The 20,788-nt window shown below is 43.6% G+C and overlaps 1 protein-coding gene across 5 annotated transcripts in view; it reads left to right on the top strand.

The window, feature by feature from the left end:
• Window positions 1-20,788, top strand: part of efr3a (EFR3 homolog A) — an 86,489-nt gene that overhangs the window by 21,042 nt on the left and 44,659 nt on the right. For all 5 annotated transcript variants that reach the window (XM_079570122.1, XM_079570121.1, XM_079570120.1 and 2 more), the window contains exons 3-5: window positions 10,527-10,603; window positions 11,681-11,808; window positions 16,897-17,047. In XM_079570122.1, coding sequence (XP_079426248.1) covers window positions 10,527-10,603; window positions 11,681-11,808; window positions 16,897-17,047 — 356 coding nt within the window. The remainder of the gene's footprint in view (window positions 1-10,526; window positions 10,604-11,680; window positions 11,809-16,896; window positions 17,048-20,788) is intronic.

Here is a 20,788-nt window from a genome sequence, read left to right as displayed (position 1 = left end):
TATATTGTGAGGCGTAATGATACGAGGAGTAAAACGTCCGCGCAGTAACTCCTAAAGGTTATTGACGGAAGTGAGCGGGGGGAAGTCTTTAGGAGTTACTGCGCGGACGTTTTACTCCTCGTATCATTACGCCTCACAATATAGTCCCCCTTTTTATTTGCTTATAAAATCGACACGTTACATTTCTGTGTAAATATACTTCGCATGAAAACACTTCACGTAACTTTATTTAAATAGGGAACACGTGGAAGAGCTTGGTAGCTTCTATCGTGAGCTTTTTCGGAGCTATGTGACATGTGGGAGAGGCTGCGTCTGTGCTCCGTTTGCCTGGCAGAGCGCACGGACAAAGACCAGACAGGGATATATTAACACGTCTAAAGTGAGGTAAGAACATATCTTAGTATGTAAAAACGGTGGCCTATTCCTTTAAAGAGGGGGTATTATGCTTTTTTCAGCCACATAGCACCAGTCTATAGCACACTACAATGATGACGAAACCTTCTGTTGGTCTGTCAATGCAGTAAATTAGAATAACTGCCTTGTATAAAATTGCTCTTTCAAAATGGCGGTAGCAAATGACTTGAAATAGGCCCCTGTCTCTTTAAGAACCTCTGACCCTTTCCGACACGCCCCCTCCACACGCTGTCTGTGGCATCACAACAACACTGCGCTCGTTGTCTCAACAGTATTGAAACTACGATCGGTGCATTTTAATTTTTATTGTTGGAAAGGACCTACTGTTTATCACTTTGTGAACAATGGCCACACAGGATATTATTTGGAGAGGAACCTTCCACACCGGACGCTTGGAAGGGGCTTTGCCTGAAAAATAACTGCTGTTTGGAGGCTTCTCTTTGCTACTGCCATGCCCTATGGATCTCTAACTATACCCCCATGGACGACACCAGGATCTGCAGGAGCCCATACCATTCAAAAGACGGACATTATCTGTGCAGGTGGACAATGGTTTTTCGAGGTTACCCGTTAGCTTGTTATAATCGACTACAGCTCATTGTTGATGAAAAGTCTGTAATAAACCACAAATGTGTAAAGCCAGGCTCATTGTGTGATCATCGTAAAGGCTGCTTCGAGTAGTTGCTGCTTTATTGACGTTATTTGTGCATAATATGCTGCCTGTTTTCAATGAATGTTGTGAAGGTGAAGGTTGTTAGCTTGTCGCGGCTAATAGTGCCTTAGCTCCGGGAGAAACCACTCGGCTACGACTCACTGTAGATGAAATGTGAGCAATAAACTACGAAATCAACAAGCCAGGCTCCGTGTGTGATCATCATAAAGGCTGCTTCAAGCAGTTGCCTGTTTTAGTGACGTTTTCAATGCATAATATGCTGCTTGTATTCAGTGAATTTTCCCGTTAGCTTATCACGGCTAGCTTGTTAGCTCCGGGAGAAAACCACTCGGCTATGACCCATTGTAGATGAAATGTGAGCAATAAACTTCCAAATCAACAAGGCAGGCTCCGTGTGTGATCATTGTTAAACGGTTCTTTATGTGTGTGGTGGTTTTATTGACTTTATGTGTGCATATTTCTCGTTTTCACGTGATGACTCGAGGTTTAGCTTAGCATTAGCTTTCTCCGGAGGCTCTGTGCATCATCAAGGCCCAGCGCAGAACCATACACTGAAATAAGTGTTCTTGTCACCGGTTTTAATCCTGGGTGTTTCGGTAACAGAAACACTGATGTGTGTCTTTGTAAAAGTCTGCTGTGGCTCCGGTTCACAACACATGAAGCTAAACCTCCATGATGACTCTGTTTACATCTTAGGGCTAGACACTGCGGGGAGGGGGTTCTGCTGAGGAGCAGTGGTTGGTTACTCGGCTGGTGACGAAAGGTCGGAGGCGTATCCTGGAGGTCGAGGGCGTTTCCTGAAGGAATCAGGCGTTTTATCCCTAAAATGGCCGCCATCAGAGTTTCTACAGACTACTCGAAAATACGTGAATGTGCCAAGGCAACACTTCAGGCATGTTTTTAATGAGGGAATGACTTAATAACATGATGTAAAGCTTGAAAAAGTCGATTTTGCATAATACCCCCCCTTTAATTGATACCTGGTTCCGATGCTTGCAAAGTAGCTGTTTGTTGGTTTAATCGATAATATGGCACCGCAGTGGCAACTTCTACAATATTCCTGGTATAAAGAAATGCTTTCCTTACCTTCTGATCTCTTGCAAAGCTTAGCTCTCTATCACAGGTGCAAAAACATCTTGTATCCCCTGGATACAGGACATTAAAAATATGTTGAGATGTGCATAGGTAAAACCAGTAAAAGTCTTTATTTTAGAGTTTATCATGGAACCATTCATTTGTTTGCCTGCCATTGGCTAAAAATGGTGGTTTGTGCCTTTCAACACTTTAAACAACTTCAAAGACACTCATCAAGTGTCTTTTCCAAATGCGCACGGTTTAAGTTATGGTACACATGAAATATCAATGCGGAGGCTCAGGACACGTCTGCTCTAAACTGATCGTTTTAGTCATTCTTCTTTGTTCAGTCTCCTTCGTCGTGGCACTGTTTGACTTATTTTATCCCCAATGAAATGGAACTTGTAAATAAGGCATATCTTCATTGCAATATTCACGCTATGAGGAAGCATTCATAATGACGAATTGTAAACTAAGCGTCTCTGGTGAGGATTCTGGGTGAGTTAATTCTTTATGAGGCAGCTCAAATCACAGGCCTCCAGTGACCGGGCCCAGGGCACTTTCCATTCAGAGCTATTCGAGAGCCAGTTAAAGGGCCAACATGTGCTTGATTGTGTTTTTATTCAGGGCAGCATGTGCTTTGTGACGTTTAGCAAACAGGCATATGTTTGTCTGAGTGTGGTTGTGCATGTGGATATGGGCGAGCTGCTTATTACCTGACATGTGTTTGGAAAACTATTTAACTTACTCCACAGTCACTCACTTTACAGATGTTTATCTCTTAACATCTTCATCCTTTACCCTTTTTATTTGATGACTTTTTGTTTGACTTGCGATTGTCACAAAATCACTACAATACCTCCGCTGTCTGCCCTTAAAGGTCCTATATCATGCAAAATCGACTTTTTGGAGCTTTTAGCCATGTTGTTATGCTATTTCCTTATCAAAAACACCCCCAGAGTGGTTTGCGGCTTCATTCACGCAGCTCTCAGTAATCCTCCTGAATCCTGCTCTCTGAGCAGCTGCGCCCTCTCCTGGTGAACGACTGAGTGTTCAGTTGTGTCGTCACAGCGGAACGGAAGTGCTCGACGTCTGTAATGTAATGTCTTAATTCTATGCTTACGGCCGGATTTTAATTTGTAAAACAGCTTTTTCATTATTTCTGTCGTAAGAGAGAAACAAAGAGAAAAAATAAATAAAACAAAAAATAAAAAGGGTGTGCCCAAGGTGCTTCCAGGTCAGCTGTGGCCAAAACAAACACATCGTCCTGAGCGTCTGAACAGATCAGTCATGTTTGCGCTGCAGCTGAAGATGGAGCTCGTTACCTACTCTGGACACATCTGTTCTTCATCCTACCTAACGATCATGTCACGGACGGAGAAAAAGAAGCGCGTTTGGCTACGGAGTTTATTCAACCTTTTTCAAGAAGAGGCCACTCGTCTAGCTGTTTTTTTCTCCGGGATTCAGCGACTATCAGCCAAAATATTGTTTTTCTGTGACTGTCTTTGATGGATGTTTGGTGAACCTTCGCCAGAACCAAAGTGGATTAACTTTTATAACCAACGCAAGTCCCACAATGTAAACAGCGATGGAGCAGAGGGTGAGTCAATCCAAACGCGGGTTAGCTTGTGTGTTAGCATATTAGCTTGTGTGTTAGCCATTTATGAAGCTGTGTTGCAGATGTCAACTCCGTATAACTGCATCGTGAAGTAATTTCACTTATTGCTGTTTATTTATATTACGGTAAAGTTGTATGTGCGGAGAGAGGGGGCGGAGTTAACTGAATCGAAGCGTTGTGTCTTCCGGGTTTGAAAAATACCTCCAGAAAACACTTATATTTATCACAAAAATGAGTGCTCCATAATGGTAGAGGTACAATATATCATATACATGCCTATACTTAACTTTGGAATGGCTAAAATAGCATGATATAGATCCTTTAACATCGTATCCATCCACAAAAGCATGGCTACGTCCTTCAAATATCGTCTTTTCCTTCGTGGAAGATACCAACCATCTGCGGGGGGATGTTCTGCTGGGGCATTAAAACCTATGACATGAACTGCCTTAAATGTGATTAAATCTCATCAGCATTAAATCTAAATTTCTTGGAAAATATCGATATTGCTTCACTAATTTGCTGCATAAGTTCATCAGAACCACCAGAACACATCTGCTGCAGTTTTGGCTGGAATTCTAGTTGTTTCCCTTTTGCTTTTGAATTTCAACATTTCATTACATTACAGCAAAGGTTTCATCAATGCATTTGTGGCATTGAACACATAGTAAAGTAAGTAAGTGGGTGCTTTATTTGAAATAGTGTAGATCAGGTGTTAGTCCTGAGCCGCTGTGACTGAACACGCCGCCATTGTGAGCCAACCTGAGCAGCATGTTTTTGGAGGTCGGGAAAACCGGAATGCTGTACTGTTTTTTCCTGTGTCAGAGCGTGGTGTCCTGCACTGGTCAGCTCCTCTTACTCCTGCACAGCTCCCTCCGCTCCACAACAGTCAGACAAATATAATCCGTCTTATTATTCAGTGAACGCACAGTATTAGTATAGAAGGCATTTGTGGCTTAGCTGTCAGTCTTGCCTGGATACCTCCTTGTTGTCCCTTTATTTCCTCTATGGCGCCTCTTGTGCTGCCTCCTCTGTGCTGCAGGCATGGGGGGCTCTTGGAGTCTCTTCGAAAAGACACTTGGAGGTCTCAAATGTCTTTAGCTCATGAGCTAGCTGTTTCTTTAAAAAAAGTGGTTTCCTTCATGGCTAGTCCGGACTCTGCTGTAAAAAAATCAGCTGAACCTCACGAAAACAAAGCAAACATGTACAAAAGTATCCTTTACACAACAATGTGGAACACAGAAACTACCAATGCTTTTTGCAGAAAATGTCAAAACTACTACTTGTAGTAGTTGGGCTTTAAATTGTATTTAAAAAGCATTAAACATTACTCAAGATTAACAATCCCCTCATTTAGATTCAAAATCCCCTCTGAGCAAATATTTTTCTCACATTTATGTCTGTAATCAAGTTTCAAATTGACATCTCTAAACCAGCTGCAGTGTCTCGCCTTGAATCTGCCATATTCTGTGGAGAAATACAGGTTTTAAAGGGATATTTCAGGATTTTTGACATAGGGCCTCATTTCCTAGTTATCCAGAGTGTTGCTGATTTCTGGAGATATTTTTTTTGTACTTCATGCAGTTCTTATGTTTGAAGAGTTTCGTGACGCTAGGCTAGTGCAAGGCTAGCGCATTTCTATGGTATCAGCTAGCCTGCCTTAAAAACAGTGTGACCCGCTCCACAGAGCACCTGAGGCAAATCACTTATAACGCCAGACTAACCATAGAAATGTCTGTGTCCATAGAATCATTTTAACCATTTTGCATTTAAAATAACATAATAATTTAAAATCAGCTTTGTGTTTGTATAAGCTACGCAGCGGTGGAGTGATCTGATAGAAAATAGTCCCTCAAAATGTGATCATTCATGTGCTGCAGGTCATTTATATTCCAATAATTACTCTATGGACACAGACATGTATATGGTTAGTCTGGTGTTATAAGTGATTTGCCTCAGGTGCTCTGTGGAGCGGGTCACACTGTTTTTAATGCAGGCTAGCTGATACCATAGAAATGCGCTAGCCTAGCACTAGCCTAGCGCCACGAAACTCTTCAAATATAAGAACTGCATGAATTACAAAAAAATATATATCTCCAGATATCAGCAACACTCTGGATAACTAGGAAATGAGGCCCTGTGTCCAAAATCCTGAAATATCCCTTTAAAATGGTAGATTACAGGTTCAAAATGCTCTACGTTTCATGGGTTTCACCAGTTTAGAACCACGGGAATAAATGATCTGATTGTAACTATTCTAGTTGCAATTAGAGTGACCACCTCAAAGCAGCAGTGAAAGTGGGACAGGTCATGGGGGTGAACCGACTTGAGAAATGAAAACTTAGATTGAATGAAATCCTGTTTTAGCCGAAAATCACTTGCACACAGATAGAAATTGGCCACAGAATAATATGATGTGGAAAGTTAGGTTTTCAATGCCTTATCTAAAAAGGTTGGAACTTCACAACTTCACAAACCCAAATGATTCCACAACATTCTGTCCACGGCCCGTCCACAAGGGCTGACGTCACACAGCGAACACCCGAGCTTTACTTACTCCCTCCCGTCTTTTTCAAACAGGTCCTGTTGTTGTCACCCGATCTCCGGTTTGCCTGTGTGTCCGGTTTCGTTTGCATGAGCACAGGACTTGAAACCCGAGCCGACGGCCGGGTGCGCCCGCCCACCGCGCGCTCTCCGGAGCCCGCGATTGGCCCGACGCGCCCGTCCGTCAGGCACCGGGAGGGGGTGGGGCGGGCGGGGCGGGCCGGCACTCAGAGCAGCCGGGACGGGACAGGTGTGCACTCTGCCCTGCGAGCTCAGCCCTGAAGGATTCAACAGCAAACTCTCCTGGCGAGGCTCCGGCGCGTTCAGAAGGTTTCCACGCCACATGCGGGGGATTTTATCTTTTGTTTTGAAGAGACGAGAAGACGCATGTTGGAGCAGGTCGACACGTTTGTTCAGAGCAGGATTTGGGAAAGTCATTTGTGGAATAAATTATTATTATTTTTTTTACTTTATTGCCTTTGAAGACAGAGACAGGCAATTTACATTTTAACAAACAACATGTGGAGACTGGACTCAAAAACTTTGTGAAATTTTGAAGGAGATGTGTGAAGCATTTTTGAACTGGTTGAAGTCTTGACCTGCGCAGGGTTTTAGATTGACGTTTTAAGAACCCAGTCCAAAAATAATCAAAGTTAACATTTAAGATTATCCCACTTATTTGATGTTCCTTTTTGAACAATATTCTTTTTTAGGTAGAGTTTTTTCCCTTAAACCTTGAAGCAAACATGCATTTTTGACCATATTTTCTTAGTTTGAGAAAAAATTTTGGGATTAAGATTTATCTCAAATAAAACATTCATAATAGAAATGTGTAAAGATGCAATGTCCCCCCTTTTTTTTGGCAAATTATTGATCTGAAGCTTAGTCTGTCTGACTCGGGTGAGACCACAGGAATCTTTTGTGGGGATGTCGGCGTTGTGTGTGGGCGTGCGTAGAGCGCTGCTGCGGAGGTACAGGCAGGTGCCCAGGACTGAGGCTGACGGAACCTTTAACCTGCAGAGGAACACCACCCGGACGGGCCTGCTGCAGTCAGGTACTGGGGCACGTCATGCTGCACTGACTCACTGCTGGGTTCCAAAACCATCCTCATTCACACAGCCTCTTTACACTGGTGGTTTCTTCTTCTTTTTCGGAAGCGCTCAGATATTTCTTGGATTTTGTTGCGTCGTATGTGAAACACTTCTGGAACCGTTCTGCCCTAAGGAATATGTTCTTACCTGAGCTTGGACGAGTTGATCCGTACCTGTCTGGTCTTTTGTGCCCGTTGAAGAGCTTGGTCGCTTCTAACTTCACCCTGTTTGGAGCCATAGCAATACATTGGGAGAGGCCAAATGCTAACAACATCTTTGGTATTTTTGCGTGACCTAGGACACGCGCAAAGACCAGACAGGTACACATCAACTCGTCTGAGCTCAGGTAAGAACATATCTCAATGGAAGAACGGTGAACTATTCCTTTAAGCGTGTTCATTGCGGTGCCATTGATTTGCTGAAATGTATGGTTTGTATTTCAGAGTTTCATTCCCAAAGATGCAGGGTTTCTTGATAGTTTGATAGTCAAAAGCATATAGAAATACATCAAATAGAGGCACCAGTGATCATTTTTGCAATATTTTTGGAAAATGTCTCGTCTTTGATCCTGTATACGATGCTTCTAAACATGTCAGTGTTGAACTCTGACGGGGGCGCTGTATGAGAGGCATAGGGCTGATTTATTCAGGGCACTCATGTTTAGTCGGTACTTCAGGTTATACGCGAAAGTCTACAACATAAAATACATACAATAGGTAACTTGTGACTGATTTTCACCGCGATGTTTCTCTGCTCCCCTGACGTCTAGAACGTTGTGGGATGGCCCGTTTTGAATGTGCTCTTTCCAATGCAAATGGGATGTTCCGGAGATGGAAATATGCAGATCTGGTGATATTGCTGATATGGAATGAGAGTGAGCTGTCCAGGATGACACTCAGACTCTTAACCTGAGGGGAGGACTGCTGAATTATCAATGTGTAATAATAACCCCATTACGTTGAACACTTGCCAACGTTAGCTGCTGACCTTTAGCTTGAGCTGATGAATGACTGACCGTCCCCTCAGGTAAAACGGTCATCTCTTCCAAGACGGTTTCTTCATTAATGTAAATGAAGTATGGAGCATGGATACTAAAGTATGAAATAAAATACTACTCTAGGTCTGTTTTTTCCCCCCATAAATATAGTTTAACATGGTCCAAGCTTCCATAGATTTTTTTTTTATTGCTGCCCTTTACTTTGGGCACATCAACTGCTTTGAAAGTGTGTCATCTGAGCCTATTTCGGGAGCAATGGGCTCACAGATTGCACCTTTCAGACAGTGGAGCCAGTGGGTTCAGACAGGGGCAGGTAATGAAGCTAGTGCCAAACTGAGCCTGTTTCCTTGGAGACACACGGGACTTCATGTAAACTCTGGACCCCACATCCGGCAGGTGCAGGTGTGAAGTGACCTGAAGAGACTGGAGCGTTGTGGGGAATGCGGGCTGACAGCCGTCGACTGAAGGTTCTATATTAAGTTCTTATTAACAGGGAGTCACAGTTTGAACCCGTGCATGGATCAATCGCTGGCTAGAACTGGCCGCACTGATGATGGAGCAGTGATGCAAATAGCCTCCTAGTGATTTGTTTAATATTTGTTTGCATATTTGCAAGACAAATCAGAAGGATAGGTCGACTCCTTTTGTCTGAATGCAGTGGGTTTGGCTGCGTAGTTTTGGAAAACATTTCTGATATGTTTAAGAATCAAGTGAATATTTTAAACACAGCCAGGATTAGGGCTGGGCAATATTGGGAAAGAAATAATCACAATGCTTTTCTCTCATATTGATCAATTTTGATTCGATTACATTTTTTCATGAAAAATTAAAATACATCTTACTGATTCATAAAATTAGGCACATCTTTTATTCAAACCTCACCTCAAACAAAAATAAATGCTTTCAGATCAGTCTCATTTAATGCACCAAAGTCTTCACTGTCCCGTCCATACTCCCAAACTAGATACTGTTTCTGCCAAAGAAATTGCTGTAAACAGGTCGATTATAAAGTCCCAAGATGATTATTGAGATTGACCAAAGTAGAATTTGCGATTTCGATTAAATTTTGATAATTTTACCCAGCAGAGGTGGGAGTAAGTCACTAAATGCAAGTCCCAAGCAAGTCCAAGTCAATCGGTCATGGGGTCAAGTCAAGTCAAGTCAAGTTTTGCTTTAGCCGGCAAGTCACCTCAAGTCACAAACGCCAGTGTGTTTACTTTTCAAAATGTGTTTAATCTTGAAAATAACAAGTACTTTCTCAAGATATAGTAATTTTGAATTTAGGCTAAAATCAAACTTTTTAAAATCTCGTGGATTTGGATTTAAAGTCTAATTAATATTTAATCGCCAAAAAATTCAAACTATATAGATTTTAAATGCTCCAGTCTATGTACAAAATTACTGGGACAGCATTTTAAGGAAGGGGGCCTGGGGGAGCCTACTTAAACATGAGCTGCATTTCCTTACAGTCTGAAATATAAATATAAAATAATATTTTTTTATTTTTGTTAGTTTCTGACAGTTTTTCTGTCAGTGGTTCCCCTGTACTGCCCCAGCCCCTGTAAACTCAGATTCGCCCCTGCTCAAAATAGATTCCGTGTAGCCTTCAGTCCCGCTGTCACTGGGCTGTGTGCGGATGCGTAAAATAACCTCTAAATGCTGTAAACTTTGTGTGAACGCCTTAAAACATCGATTTCTGTTGATTAATCCAGTGGAGGCCAACATGACAGGGAAGGACTTTATTCCAGTCTTAGACTTCATGCTTTATGGAAGCTTTCAAAACAATGCACTTTTGTGGGATAAGAGACTTCTGTGGAGAGTAAAACATGTTTTATGGTGTTAGCTCCTCCTGCTTTAGCTGCTATTAGCCACATACCGCTACATCATGACACAAGCACAACAGCTCCGAGTTTGCCCAAATGTGGACCTGGTTTCTTTGTTTACCTCATTAATGAGTACGAGTATGAGTACAAGCGTGTGATATCGTTACCCTATTCTGTTATCAGTGCATCCATACTTGCTGATGAGTGTACAGTAGTTCTGAGAGAGTACCTAACTGTGGTGCAGCGAAGAGTACCTCTGCACAGACCTAACCCTTGGCCCTGTATGTTCCAGGGGTGTGTGGCTGCTGCGGTCCCCTCAGGCCCCGCTACAAACGCCTGGTGGACAACATCTTCCCTGAGGACCCCAAGGTGAGTCTGCAAATTCAATTTCAAATCTTTTATTTGTCAAACCATGGGAATGATTTGAAATTATATTTCTCTCATCTTTGATTGTGGAGCGGGTTGTGAGGGAAGAGGGGTGGGAGGGAGGGCAGGGAGTTCAGCTTCCCGATGGCCTTGAGTATGAAACTTTTCTTAAGTCGACTGGAACTGGCCCGTGGATTCTGCAGTCTCCTCCCTGAAGACATTACCTTGAAGCGACTGTGTGATGGGTGCGAAGGGTCCTCTTTGCGGTTGAGACGCTCCACCGATTGTCTCCGCTGCTCTCATGATGCGCTGGAGGCTCCTTTGGAAGGAGGTAGTTGAGCAGATGCTCTCTATAGTCCCTCTGTAGAAGAACCACACAGTGATGGAGCTGGTCAGGATGCTCTCTATAGTCCCTCTGTAGAAGAACCACACAGTGATGGAGCTGGTCAGGATGCTCTCTATAGTCCCTCTGTAGAAGAACCACACAGTGATGGAGCTGGTCAGGATGCTCTCTATAGTCCCTCTGTTGAAGAACCACACAGTGATGGAGCTGGTCAGGATGCTCTCTATAGTCCCTCTGTTGAAGAACCACACAGTGATGGAGCTGGTCCAGATGCTCTCTATAGTCCCTCAGTGGAAGTTGTACATAACAGAGGCTGGGACTCTGACTCTGGCTTCGCACTGTCTCCATGTCCCCTTAGGTTCAGTGCGTTTTGCAGGCCGCTCGGGCCTAATAATGATATTTTCTGCAAAAACAATATCGTCGCTTTCGCGACTACAACATATTATACATTTTTGGAAAGCTCTCAACGACGCGCTCGTCATCCACCTTTCATTTTCTTGCAATAATAAGTATAAAGGGCCCACACCAGAGGTGAGGTGTTACGTTGGACATGGGGACTGTTTTCGTGCGCTCCGCGCACCTTGGTACAGTGCGCTTCGCGCTTCACTGCGTTGCGATTACAATAGGCCCTTGCGACACCAGGCCACTCGGGCCTTGTCAGGTATAGCTCTTTCATGTGCATGAACATCTTGTTGGTGTGGTTTGTACTCCTGAATCCCCCGGTGTGCCTTGTGCAGGATGGCCTCAGTAAGTCGGACATGGAGAAGCTGACCTTCTATGCTGTGTCCGCCCCGGAGAAGCTGGACCGCATTGGGGCGTATCTGGCCGAGAGGCTGAGCCGGGATGTGGTGCGCCATCGCTACGGGTAAGTGTCCCATTCCAGCACGGTGCTCCCAGCCAAGGCCTCGCATTGGCCGGTTCTGTCAGGTGTTGCACTTTTGAATAGATTAGTGACTGATGTGTATTTTGAACTAGCCTGGCCTTAGCCATCCGTAAACTGATCAATTATCATTTTCCTAAATGTACGTCTGGGTCTGATCTCAGTGACCGCGTTATATCAGTTGAATTTCAACCTACCATTCAGCGAGTGGTGGAGGCGGGGCTTGTACACAAATGCGGGTTGTAGTTTGGCAATGGCGGTGGATACGAAAGTAATAGAAGCTCTTCAATCCGTTCTGGCCCGGCTCCCAAATATCCAGAAATTAAAATTGAAGCCTTGGAATGTGTGCTTCACTCACTCGGACGCATTACATACGTCACCACCAAACGCTAGCAAAAATCAGATCCAATCGTTTCAAAAGAGTTCACCCCTCCCACCTGAAAACGGAGCTCAAATGTGAAGGCCCAGACCCTTGTACGAAATGCAAGGAGTACGAGGGTCTGGTAAAACCAGGCAATTTTGAACATGTCCAAGAGCACAAACACATGGAGAAGACTCGGAAGACTCTAGAAGTCTACTCTAGAAAAGCTACGACAGGACAGGTGACAAACGTGATTTTCATGCAGTGGCCAATTAGCTTTCTCCTGTACCATTGTAGTTTTAATGTCACAGAAAAAAGTAGACCAAACTCCAGCAAGCGCTCCGCCATATTTGGGGTGTGTCTGCATTCACACTGCTGCCATGTTTGGCATCCATGTGACAAGACAAGAATCTGTCGTCCACATTAGGGCTGGCAATAGGGCCAATGGTTGTTGAAACCATTGAGAAATGGTTATTTATGTTAAATATTCCTTGTCTGTTATTTTACACAAATCAATCTACTAAACATCAGATTTAAGCGGAGAATATTTTCCCTTGTTCTCTGTTTAAATAAACGGGCTTCGCGCTCGACCAGAAGTGTCTGTACAACGGAAGTGCCGAGACAAAGCAAAAAGTGGGCGGGGTGAAGGGGAAAGACTGTGTGTCTCGGTCTCCGCTCAGGGTGAGAGAAGGCAGAGGATCAGACAGACGGGGGAAACTGTTTTAGTGGAAGAAATCTCTATTGCGCCCCCCAAAAACACAAACACTTTGTAAAGCAGCAGCTCATCGGAAAGTCGCTGGGTTCTCCACTGGTGTCATTTCCAAAAACCGTCGCTGCGGAGCGTCTGAAACGCTGCTAAATTGGACATGAGTGACGGACCAAGTTTTCGATTTAGCCGTTTTCCACTGTCTGTGTTTGAAAGCATGAATTAAATTAAAGGGATATTTCAGGATTTTTGACATAGGGCCTCATTTCCTAGTTATCCAGAGTGTTGCTGATTTCTGGAGCAGTTTTTTTTTGTAATTCATGCTGTTTTTATATTTGAAGAGTTTCGTGGTGCTAGGCTAGTGCAATTCTATGGTATCAGCTAGCCTGCATTAAAAACAGTGTGACTCGCTCCACAGAGCACCTGAGGCAAATCACTTATAACACCACTAACCATATAAATGTCTGTGTCCATAGAATAATTTTTTTGAATATAGCTGACCTTGCTTCACATGAATGATCGCAATTTGAGGGACTATTTTCTAGCAGATCATTCCACCGCTGCGTAGCTTATACAACCATGAAGCTGATGCTGCTCAAAGATAAGGTATTTTAAATGCAAAATGGTTAAAATTACTTTATCGACAAAGACATTTATATGGTTAGTCTGGTGTTATAAGTGATTTGCCTCAGGTGCGCCGTGGAGCGGGTCACACTGTTTTTAATGCAGGCTAGCTGATATCATAGAAATGCGCTAGCCTTGCACTAGCCTCGCGCCACATAACTCTACAAACAGAAGAACTGCATAAATTGCAAAAAAAAAATCTCCAGGAATCAGCAACACTCTGGATAACTAGGAAATGAGGCCCTATGTCAAAAATCCTGAAATATCCCTTTAATTTGCTTTATCGCCCAACCCAAGTCCACATATACGTATTATTACTTTGTGAAAAACGCCAGCCATGAACGTCCACAGGAATATACACGCACGTCCCAAAACTTAAGGGCTGTTTCCACAGAGTTAGGTTTTTATCATGTACTTTTGTAGCTCCTACAGACTCTTAACCTTCTTCAAAAGTTTTTTTCAGTATCTAATACCTGCCTGAATTTTGCTAATTACTATAATATGTTGTGCCAGTAATCTACGACAATGTTTTAAATTGATATCTCCCTCGGACACATGTCTCTGCGGAGAACACTAAATTACCTAAATAGCTTCAGCCTTTTGCGATTTGCCACTTGTTTTTAAGATTTGATTGCGTCTCATCTTGCAGATCTCTATTTAGTGTGAACTGTTGCCAATACACCGTAGTTTTGTTTTCAGAATAGAAATTCCAATCTGCACAAATGAAGTTTTCAAGTTCTGAAGTGTGCTCCGGAGCCCAGAAGTCATTTTCCTACAAAGAGCTCATTAAAGTCAGGTCCCCGGTGTTCGTGTGAGAGCGACTCGAAGACAGCTCTTCACCACAGCACATCAGACCCTCCTTCAGACGGCGCCCCGGCCCCCCGCACGGCCCCACCTTCCAGGGCCAAATGAAGCAGTTCCAGTCTGGTTCACCCAGGACTGTGTGTGAAGTAAGCGCACTGGAGCAGGGCTGTCACCCCCCGAGGACCCAGTGTTCAATTTAACTTCTGAAAGAACTTCATCAAGCTGCAGAGATATGCAGACGGAGATTAAGGCCGTTTTCTTTTTACATTATGGGAACAGTGGTCGTGCAAAAAGCTCTTCATAATGACCATGGCTTTATGAGCAAAATTAGAGAGAAAGAGAAAGAGAAAAACACAGCCTGTATTGGATGTGGACCATATTGCCAACGGGAAAGGAATGATTTATTCTTGCCTTTTGACTTTGTGTATTTTTTTTTTTTCCTATTTGAAGTTAACAATTTAATTTATGTTATTTTGCTTGTTATAATGCTTGTTCCAATTGGCAATCTTATTTTTAGATAATCCAAACCTGCTCAACCTCCATCCAGCCAGTCATCTATCTAATACAAGCTGACAATGTTGATTCCATTGCGATTAGTGTGAGAGATGCCAATATTCAGATTTCTGAAAGCTTTTGTTTGAAAAAGTAAAAATGTATACATGCTAAGAGCATTTTCAGAGCCTGTATAGATCTCCAAGTGGTACCATTAAACAACGTGTTACAAAAATGATGATCAAATGAATAAAACGCTTTTGAATCAGTTTTGTTTTTGACTGTAGTGAACTATAACACCTTTTATTCAGGACAATAGCGTAACTGTGACAAACTAAAAACGGCTTTTTGGCGACTAAATCATGACGAGATGTTTAGTTTTCCTCGACGAAAATGTTGGAAAGCGGCTTGTCAGATGTTCGCCATCCGGGCATGGAGCGGGAAAACACACCCGGGCCACGTGACCCCGAGAGGCGCCGTTTGAGTTTCCCCTGCGGACACCGGGATGTCATCTTTTCTCAAGTCAGGGTTTTTTCCCAGCTAAATACAACAGCGATATGAACGCAGAAAGCACGTTGATGAACGAATGTGGAGACAGCGCTGTGAATAAACAACCTCAAAGCGATGATCAGAGGATCAGAAGAAAATGGAAAGAGAGTCCACACTTTTGCTTATTGCTTGTGTAATCTGTGTGTCAAAAGCTTGATACAGCCTTGCCTGGCCTGCCAGACACTCCTCCTTTCTGTTCAAAAGAAGAACGGTTTCTCGCAGCCTGTCATTTCACCATTTTACCCACATCGGTCCAATCACGCACCGAGAGGCGGGACTTCATTCCCCCAAGACGTGGAAGCCGTCACCACACTCTACCAAAACAATAGAGACGGCGTGTGTGGCGAGTGATACAATGTTTTCTTCGGCTCTTTCGTCTGTTTTAAATCATTTGAAAAAAAATGTAATCCCTAAAACCGGAGCAAGAAACAGCGTTCGAAGCGTTCCTCGTAAATAAGGATGTTTTTGGAAAGGCTTCCTGTCGCTTGTTGCTGCGACGTATCTAGCGTTGCTCTGATTGGTTGATGCCGTTTGACGCCCACCGGGAAATCGTTGAGATCATGCTGCTCCCAGACTATGTCTGAAATATCTATGAAAACCTTCATACTTATCCACCTAAATTCATTTGCTGAAAACGGACAGTGGTGGAAGGAAACAAATTGCATTACATAATTTTTAGTCATGTAATTGTACTTTTACTTGAGTAAAGTTGTTCTGTAGTCTTTCCACCGCTGCACCGCTTTCAGGGGGTCAGGTCTCCTCTTGTCTGCTCCATCTCACCTGCTCAGAGCAACTTCGACACTGAAGCAGCCTGAACCCGAGACCGAGCCCGACAGATGCACTGCGGCTGCCATTCATTTGTTTGTAGTGGACGTTTAGTTGTAAATGTAAACAAAATGGCCTTCAAGCACTGTGGTGGTCGTCTCTGGCGAGTGCGCAAAATTAATGCCAGGAAGCCAAATTTAGAGAATTTAATAACACAAAAACACAGTAGAAAAGCTCTCCTTCTAATAGCCAGATGATTCGCTGCCAGCCAGTAACGCTCGGCCAATCACAGCACTCCTAGTGTGGCGTCACGCAATCGGCCAAAGCTGGTTTCACCAATGCCCACAGACCGCGTCTGTGACCGGCGTCTGACTGCCGTCTATGACCGCCGTCTATGACCGCCGTCTATGACCGCCGTCTATGACCGCCGTCTATGACCGCCGTCTATGACCGCCGTCTATGACCGCCGTCTATGACCGCCGTCTATGACCGCTGTCTATGACCACTGTCTATGACCGCCGGCTATGACCGCCGTCTATGACCGCCGTCTATGACCGCTGTCTATGACCGCCGTCTATGACCGCCGTCTATGACCGCCGTCTATGACCGACAGTGCTGTCCACCAAACACACGCGTCCTGACGATGGCCCAAACCTACACGAGCACTCCCGACTGCCGATTATCACATTGGTGTGAAAGGGCCTTAAAACCTTTTGGAGGTTTCATCGACTAAAACTAGACTAAAGTCGATTGTGATGTTTCCCTCGTACAGGAACGTGGTGATCGCGATGGAGGCCTTGGACCAGCTACTCATGGCCTGTCACTCCCAGAGCATTAAGCCGTTTGTGGAGAGCTTCCTGCACATGGTGGCCAAGCTGCTGGAGTCTAGAGAGCCAGACCTGCAGGTGCTGGGGACCAACTCGGTGAGTCTGAGCAACATTTACATCAGCGAGGCAGTTTTGTCTAAAGCAGAAGCTCCATGACTTCCTTCTTCACTTCTCAGTCTGTGACTGAAGAGCAATGACGCCTCAGACTTTTTACTGGAAACAAAGAGCACATTGTATTTAGCGTCATGTTACTGTCCCTCATGGTGTCTGACCTACAGTCTAACTCTGAAGAAAGTCAATTCACATTTACACTGAGAAGGTTGGAAGGGCGCCCCCTTGTGTCCAATTGTGTCCAAATGCCCAGACCAAAACTAGCACCCTGAAGAGGTTGAAAAGTTGTGTGAAAGTAAAAAGGCAAATGCAACCACTTAACTCAATTTTATTGCTTTTATTCAAGGAAAGACTTATTACAGTGTACTGTCAGCCTGTTGGGTCTCCATGACCCTACTCTTACCTGACTCTCAGTCTCATTTTATGTACACACAGAACTAGATGGCATCTGGCCAGTGGACACATTTTAAAGATGAAAGAGTCTAGTCTTCTGTGTAAAAATCCTCAAGATTAATATAGTAGTGTTTGAATGCGTGGCCGATCATGTAACACAGCGCATTTCTTTAAAGGGACTATACGGCAGTAGTGAGTATAAAATAGCTAACTTGCATCTACACACAGCCTCAGGAGGAAGCTCAGGGAGGGCTGACCCTCTTTCCAATGCAAATGAGACATGTTCATCACTTTTCGTTTCAGACATACAGTGTATTTGCAAAAATTGTCAGCGAATGAATATTGGTCATCCGTGTGCCTGTATCAGTCGTTAATATTGGCTGATTTATCAGTCTAATCTGGAGATAAAATCACTACCATGTTCATTTGCTGAACATGTTTTGGTGAGTCCGAACCAATGGCTGCTGGCTGCTCTGCTTCGTGATCGCGACACGAGGGGCCGCCATTGTTCTGCCATGCTGTAGTACCTCCATATAGCTGCTAGTCTCCCATTAGAAAGCATTGCACTTTAGACATGTTAAAAACAACTTTAAAGCCCAGTGCTAAACTTTCTACAGCCAGTTACAATTAGTTAGTTACAATTAAAGAAACCAGGCTGGTTTTCGTAAGAAACATTTTACAAATCTTGCATAGTTAATGAGGGCCTGACTTTGATGGACAGGCTGTTAGCATTAGAGCTAATGGCGCGGGCGTGGACACGACTGAACTCCTGACCCTGTGAGGACAGAGTCTACAGTGAAGATCCTGCTCTTTTGCCCTTTTTAGGAACATGCTCTGTCAGAGCTGGGGGGGAGGAGTCTGTAAATCCGCCATGATTTCCCCCTTGAACGTGGTTGTTATGGCAAACGGGGAGGAGTGAGGAGGAGCGGTCTATTCTTTTTTACAGTCAATGGTCCAAACCTGCACGCTCACGTAGATTGTGTCAGTGTGTTTGGATATGACTCCAGTGGATGTGTATTTCCTAATCAGTAACATGCTGAGGCTAACACCACAGTCATGATCATTTTTAAAATTACTATTACAAACCTGAGCAGAGGAGACATTAGTGGTGGTGCTGGTAGGATTAGTGGGTCTGACCTGTCACCTGTTTGTAGTTATAGCTTGAATTAGTTCTGTGTTTCCCGAACCTTACATTACATTAAGATTGTCTGAATGGCTTTGTGTTGCTGCTGTTTTTTTCTGTCAGAGCTGAATTTGTGTATGTTTTACAACATTGATAATTGTTTGTGTGGAGCTTTTATTTATCAGGAAGATGTTTTTAAATTACAGGAATGATCAATATAATGGCTTGGACTTATTGACTCATGTGCCTCTCTGATGAATAAAATAAAACAATAACAATTTCTGCATCTAAATCCACATTTTCAGTGTCAGCAGATAGTCCAGGCATTGTGTAAGCTCAGAAATACTTTAGCTTGTTTTTGATTCCTGATTTGCAGTGATAGAATGTAGACGTGAGGCTAAGGTGTTGGTGGAGCCCATAGCTGTGCATTGAGTTTGTCTCTTCGACAGAGCCAGCCCAGGTTTGCTCCTAATGACCTGCACTCGTCCTCATTACTGCCCCTTGTGCTCAGACACTGTCAGACCTGCAGACAGGAGTGCAGGGCTCAGCAGGAGGGTGAGGTAACCTGCTATGTAATGGTCTGCTTCATCTGTTCGTGGGTTGTGAGTTGGAGCACCAGTCTGGCCAATCGAACTGACCATCATTACTGGCATTTCAGTACAGTACATTTCAGTGTTCCTCTCCAGATCAACAGATATTTCTTCAATATGAACTAATAAGTAAAACCAGGCTGGGCATAGATGTTACATCAGATAAAAAAAAGGAAATTCTTTTTAATAATTTTAACATTTTTAAACTCCATATAGTCCCTTTAAGACCAGGCACTTGGCCCCAGATGTGTAAACCTCAGTCCGAGGGAAGACCTCTGTGAACTTCTTGCGTTAAGGATTTTGTTGGGATGCACCGATCCGATACTGGTGTCAGGTATCGGTAGCCTGGCTAACCTGGGGACCACCAATTCATTTTCTCGTAGGAGAGGTGTGGTTTACGCTCGTCCATAGCCGTTTATTAGGCGCTACGAATGTCTATCATGTGTCTGCAGTAGCCGCAGCCAATCGTATCATCGTATGAGATGACGTGTGACGTACCCGCTGTAAACTTTTGAGCTAAACTATTTAGAACACGGCCTAAAGCTTGATCGAAAAATAGCGTCGCGTCTGCTGCTGTCATGTTTGATCCGTAAATAACCTTTTTTTTTTTAAATCCGTAAATAAACTACAAGCTTCCATATATGCAATAGCTCGTCATCATCTTGCCGTCCCTCCTCGTTCTGTGATTGGTTCCCAAATCAATGCGAAAATTTGGGCCATGGTCCCCAGGCTGCTGTGCATTTCCAAATGATTTGAGCGCACACAGCAGCATGGCGTTAGCCAGGTTAAGGTATCGGAGCAGGTAGTGGAAAATTTGTGTATCGGGTATACCTGTTTTGGCTCTCACCATTTTAAAAACACAACTCTCACCAGTTAAATCGAAGTGAATATGGGTATGCTGCGCCTCATTTTGAAGCTTACAACCTGGAGAATTGGTTTTAACTTCAGCAAACGTACATTTGTTCTCCGTGCAAGCTAATGCTAACGGCAACTAATCAAAGCTGGGACAGAAACTATCATTGGATCACCTAAAGTAATCATACAGTTGGCCACTGCTGGAGCGGCCATGTGTTTGTATTTTAGTTTATGAAATGCTGTATGTATATGCTGCATATTAATGTAATCGGAAGCCTGCCATATACATATAGCCAATGATATTTAGAGTAGAAAAGTCCTTGAATCCTTGTTTAAAGTTTTTACATTAGTTTATTAATAGATATATTTGACATATTGTGCAGCCCTAATGTCTGTCGAGCTTCTCTTTGACGATCGAAGTTGAACTGATGTGAAGACGTGCTGTTCCAGACCTCGGGTGTCCAGTGTAGAATGGTCGGCCAGGGACTGTCACTCCATGACATAACAAATGGTGTGGACGTAAAGTGTCTGAAAGCAGCATGAAAACAAACCGGCTCATTTGACTGTCTTTATAATAGAACTTAAAATGTGGCCTGAGGGAATTAAACATTGCCTATTAGTGTGGACCAAATTTAGCTCCTCACTCACAGGCCTGCTGTTTAGTCTGAGTGTCTTTCTCCTGTCCTCACGCTGGAGTGGAGAGACTCCACAAAATCGAAGAGAATCACTTTGAGTCTCTTTGATTTTTTTCAAAGTGACTTGTCA

The sequence above is a fragment of the Gobius niger genome, assembly GCF_951799975.1.
Source record: "Gobius niger genome assembly, chromosome: 13".
Lineage (NCBI taxonomy): Eukaryota > Metazoa > Chordata > Actinopteri > Gobiiformes > Gobiidae > Gobius > Gobius niger.
The sequence above is the reverse complement of the archived record's forward strand: the minus strand, read 5'-3'. Positions and strand labels throughout refer to the sequence as shown.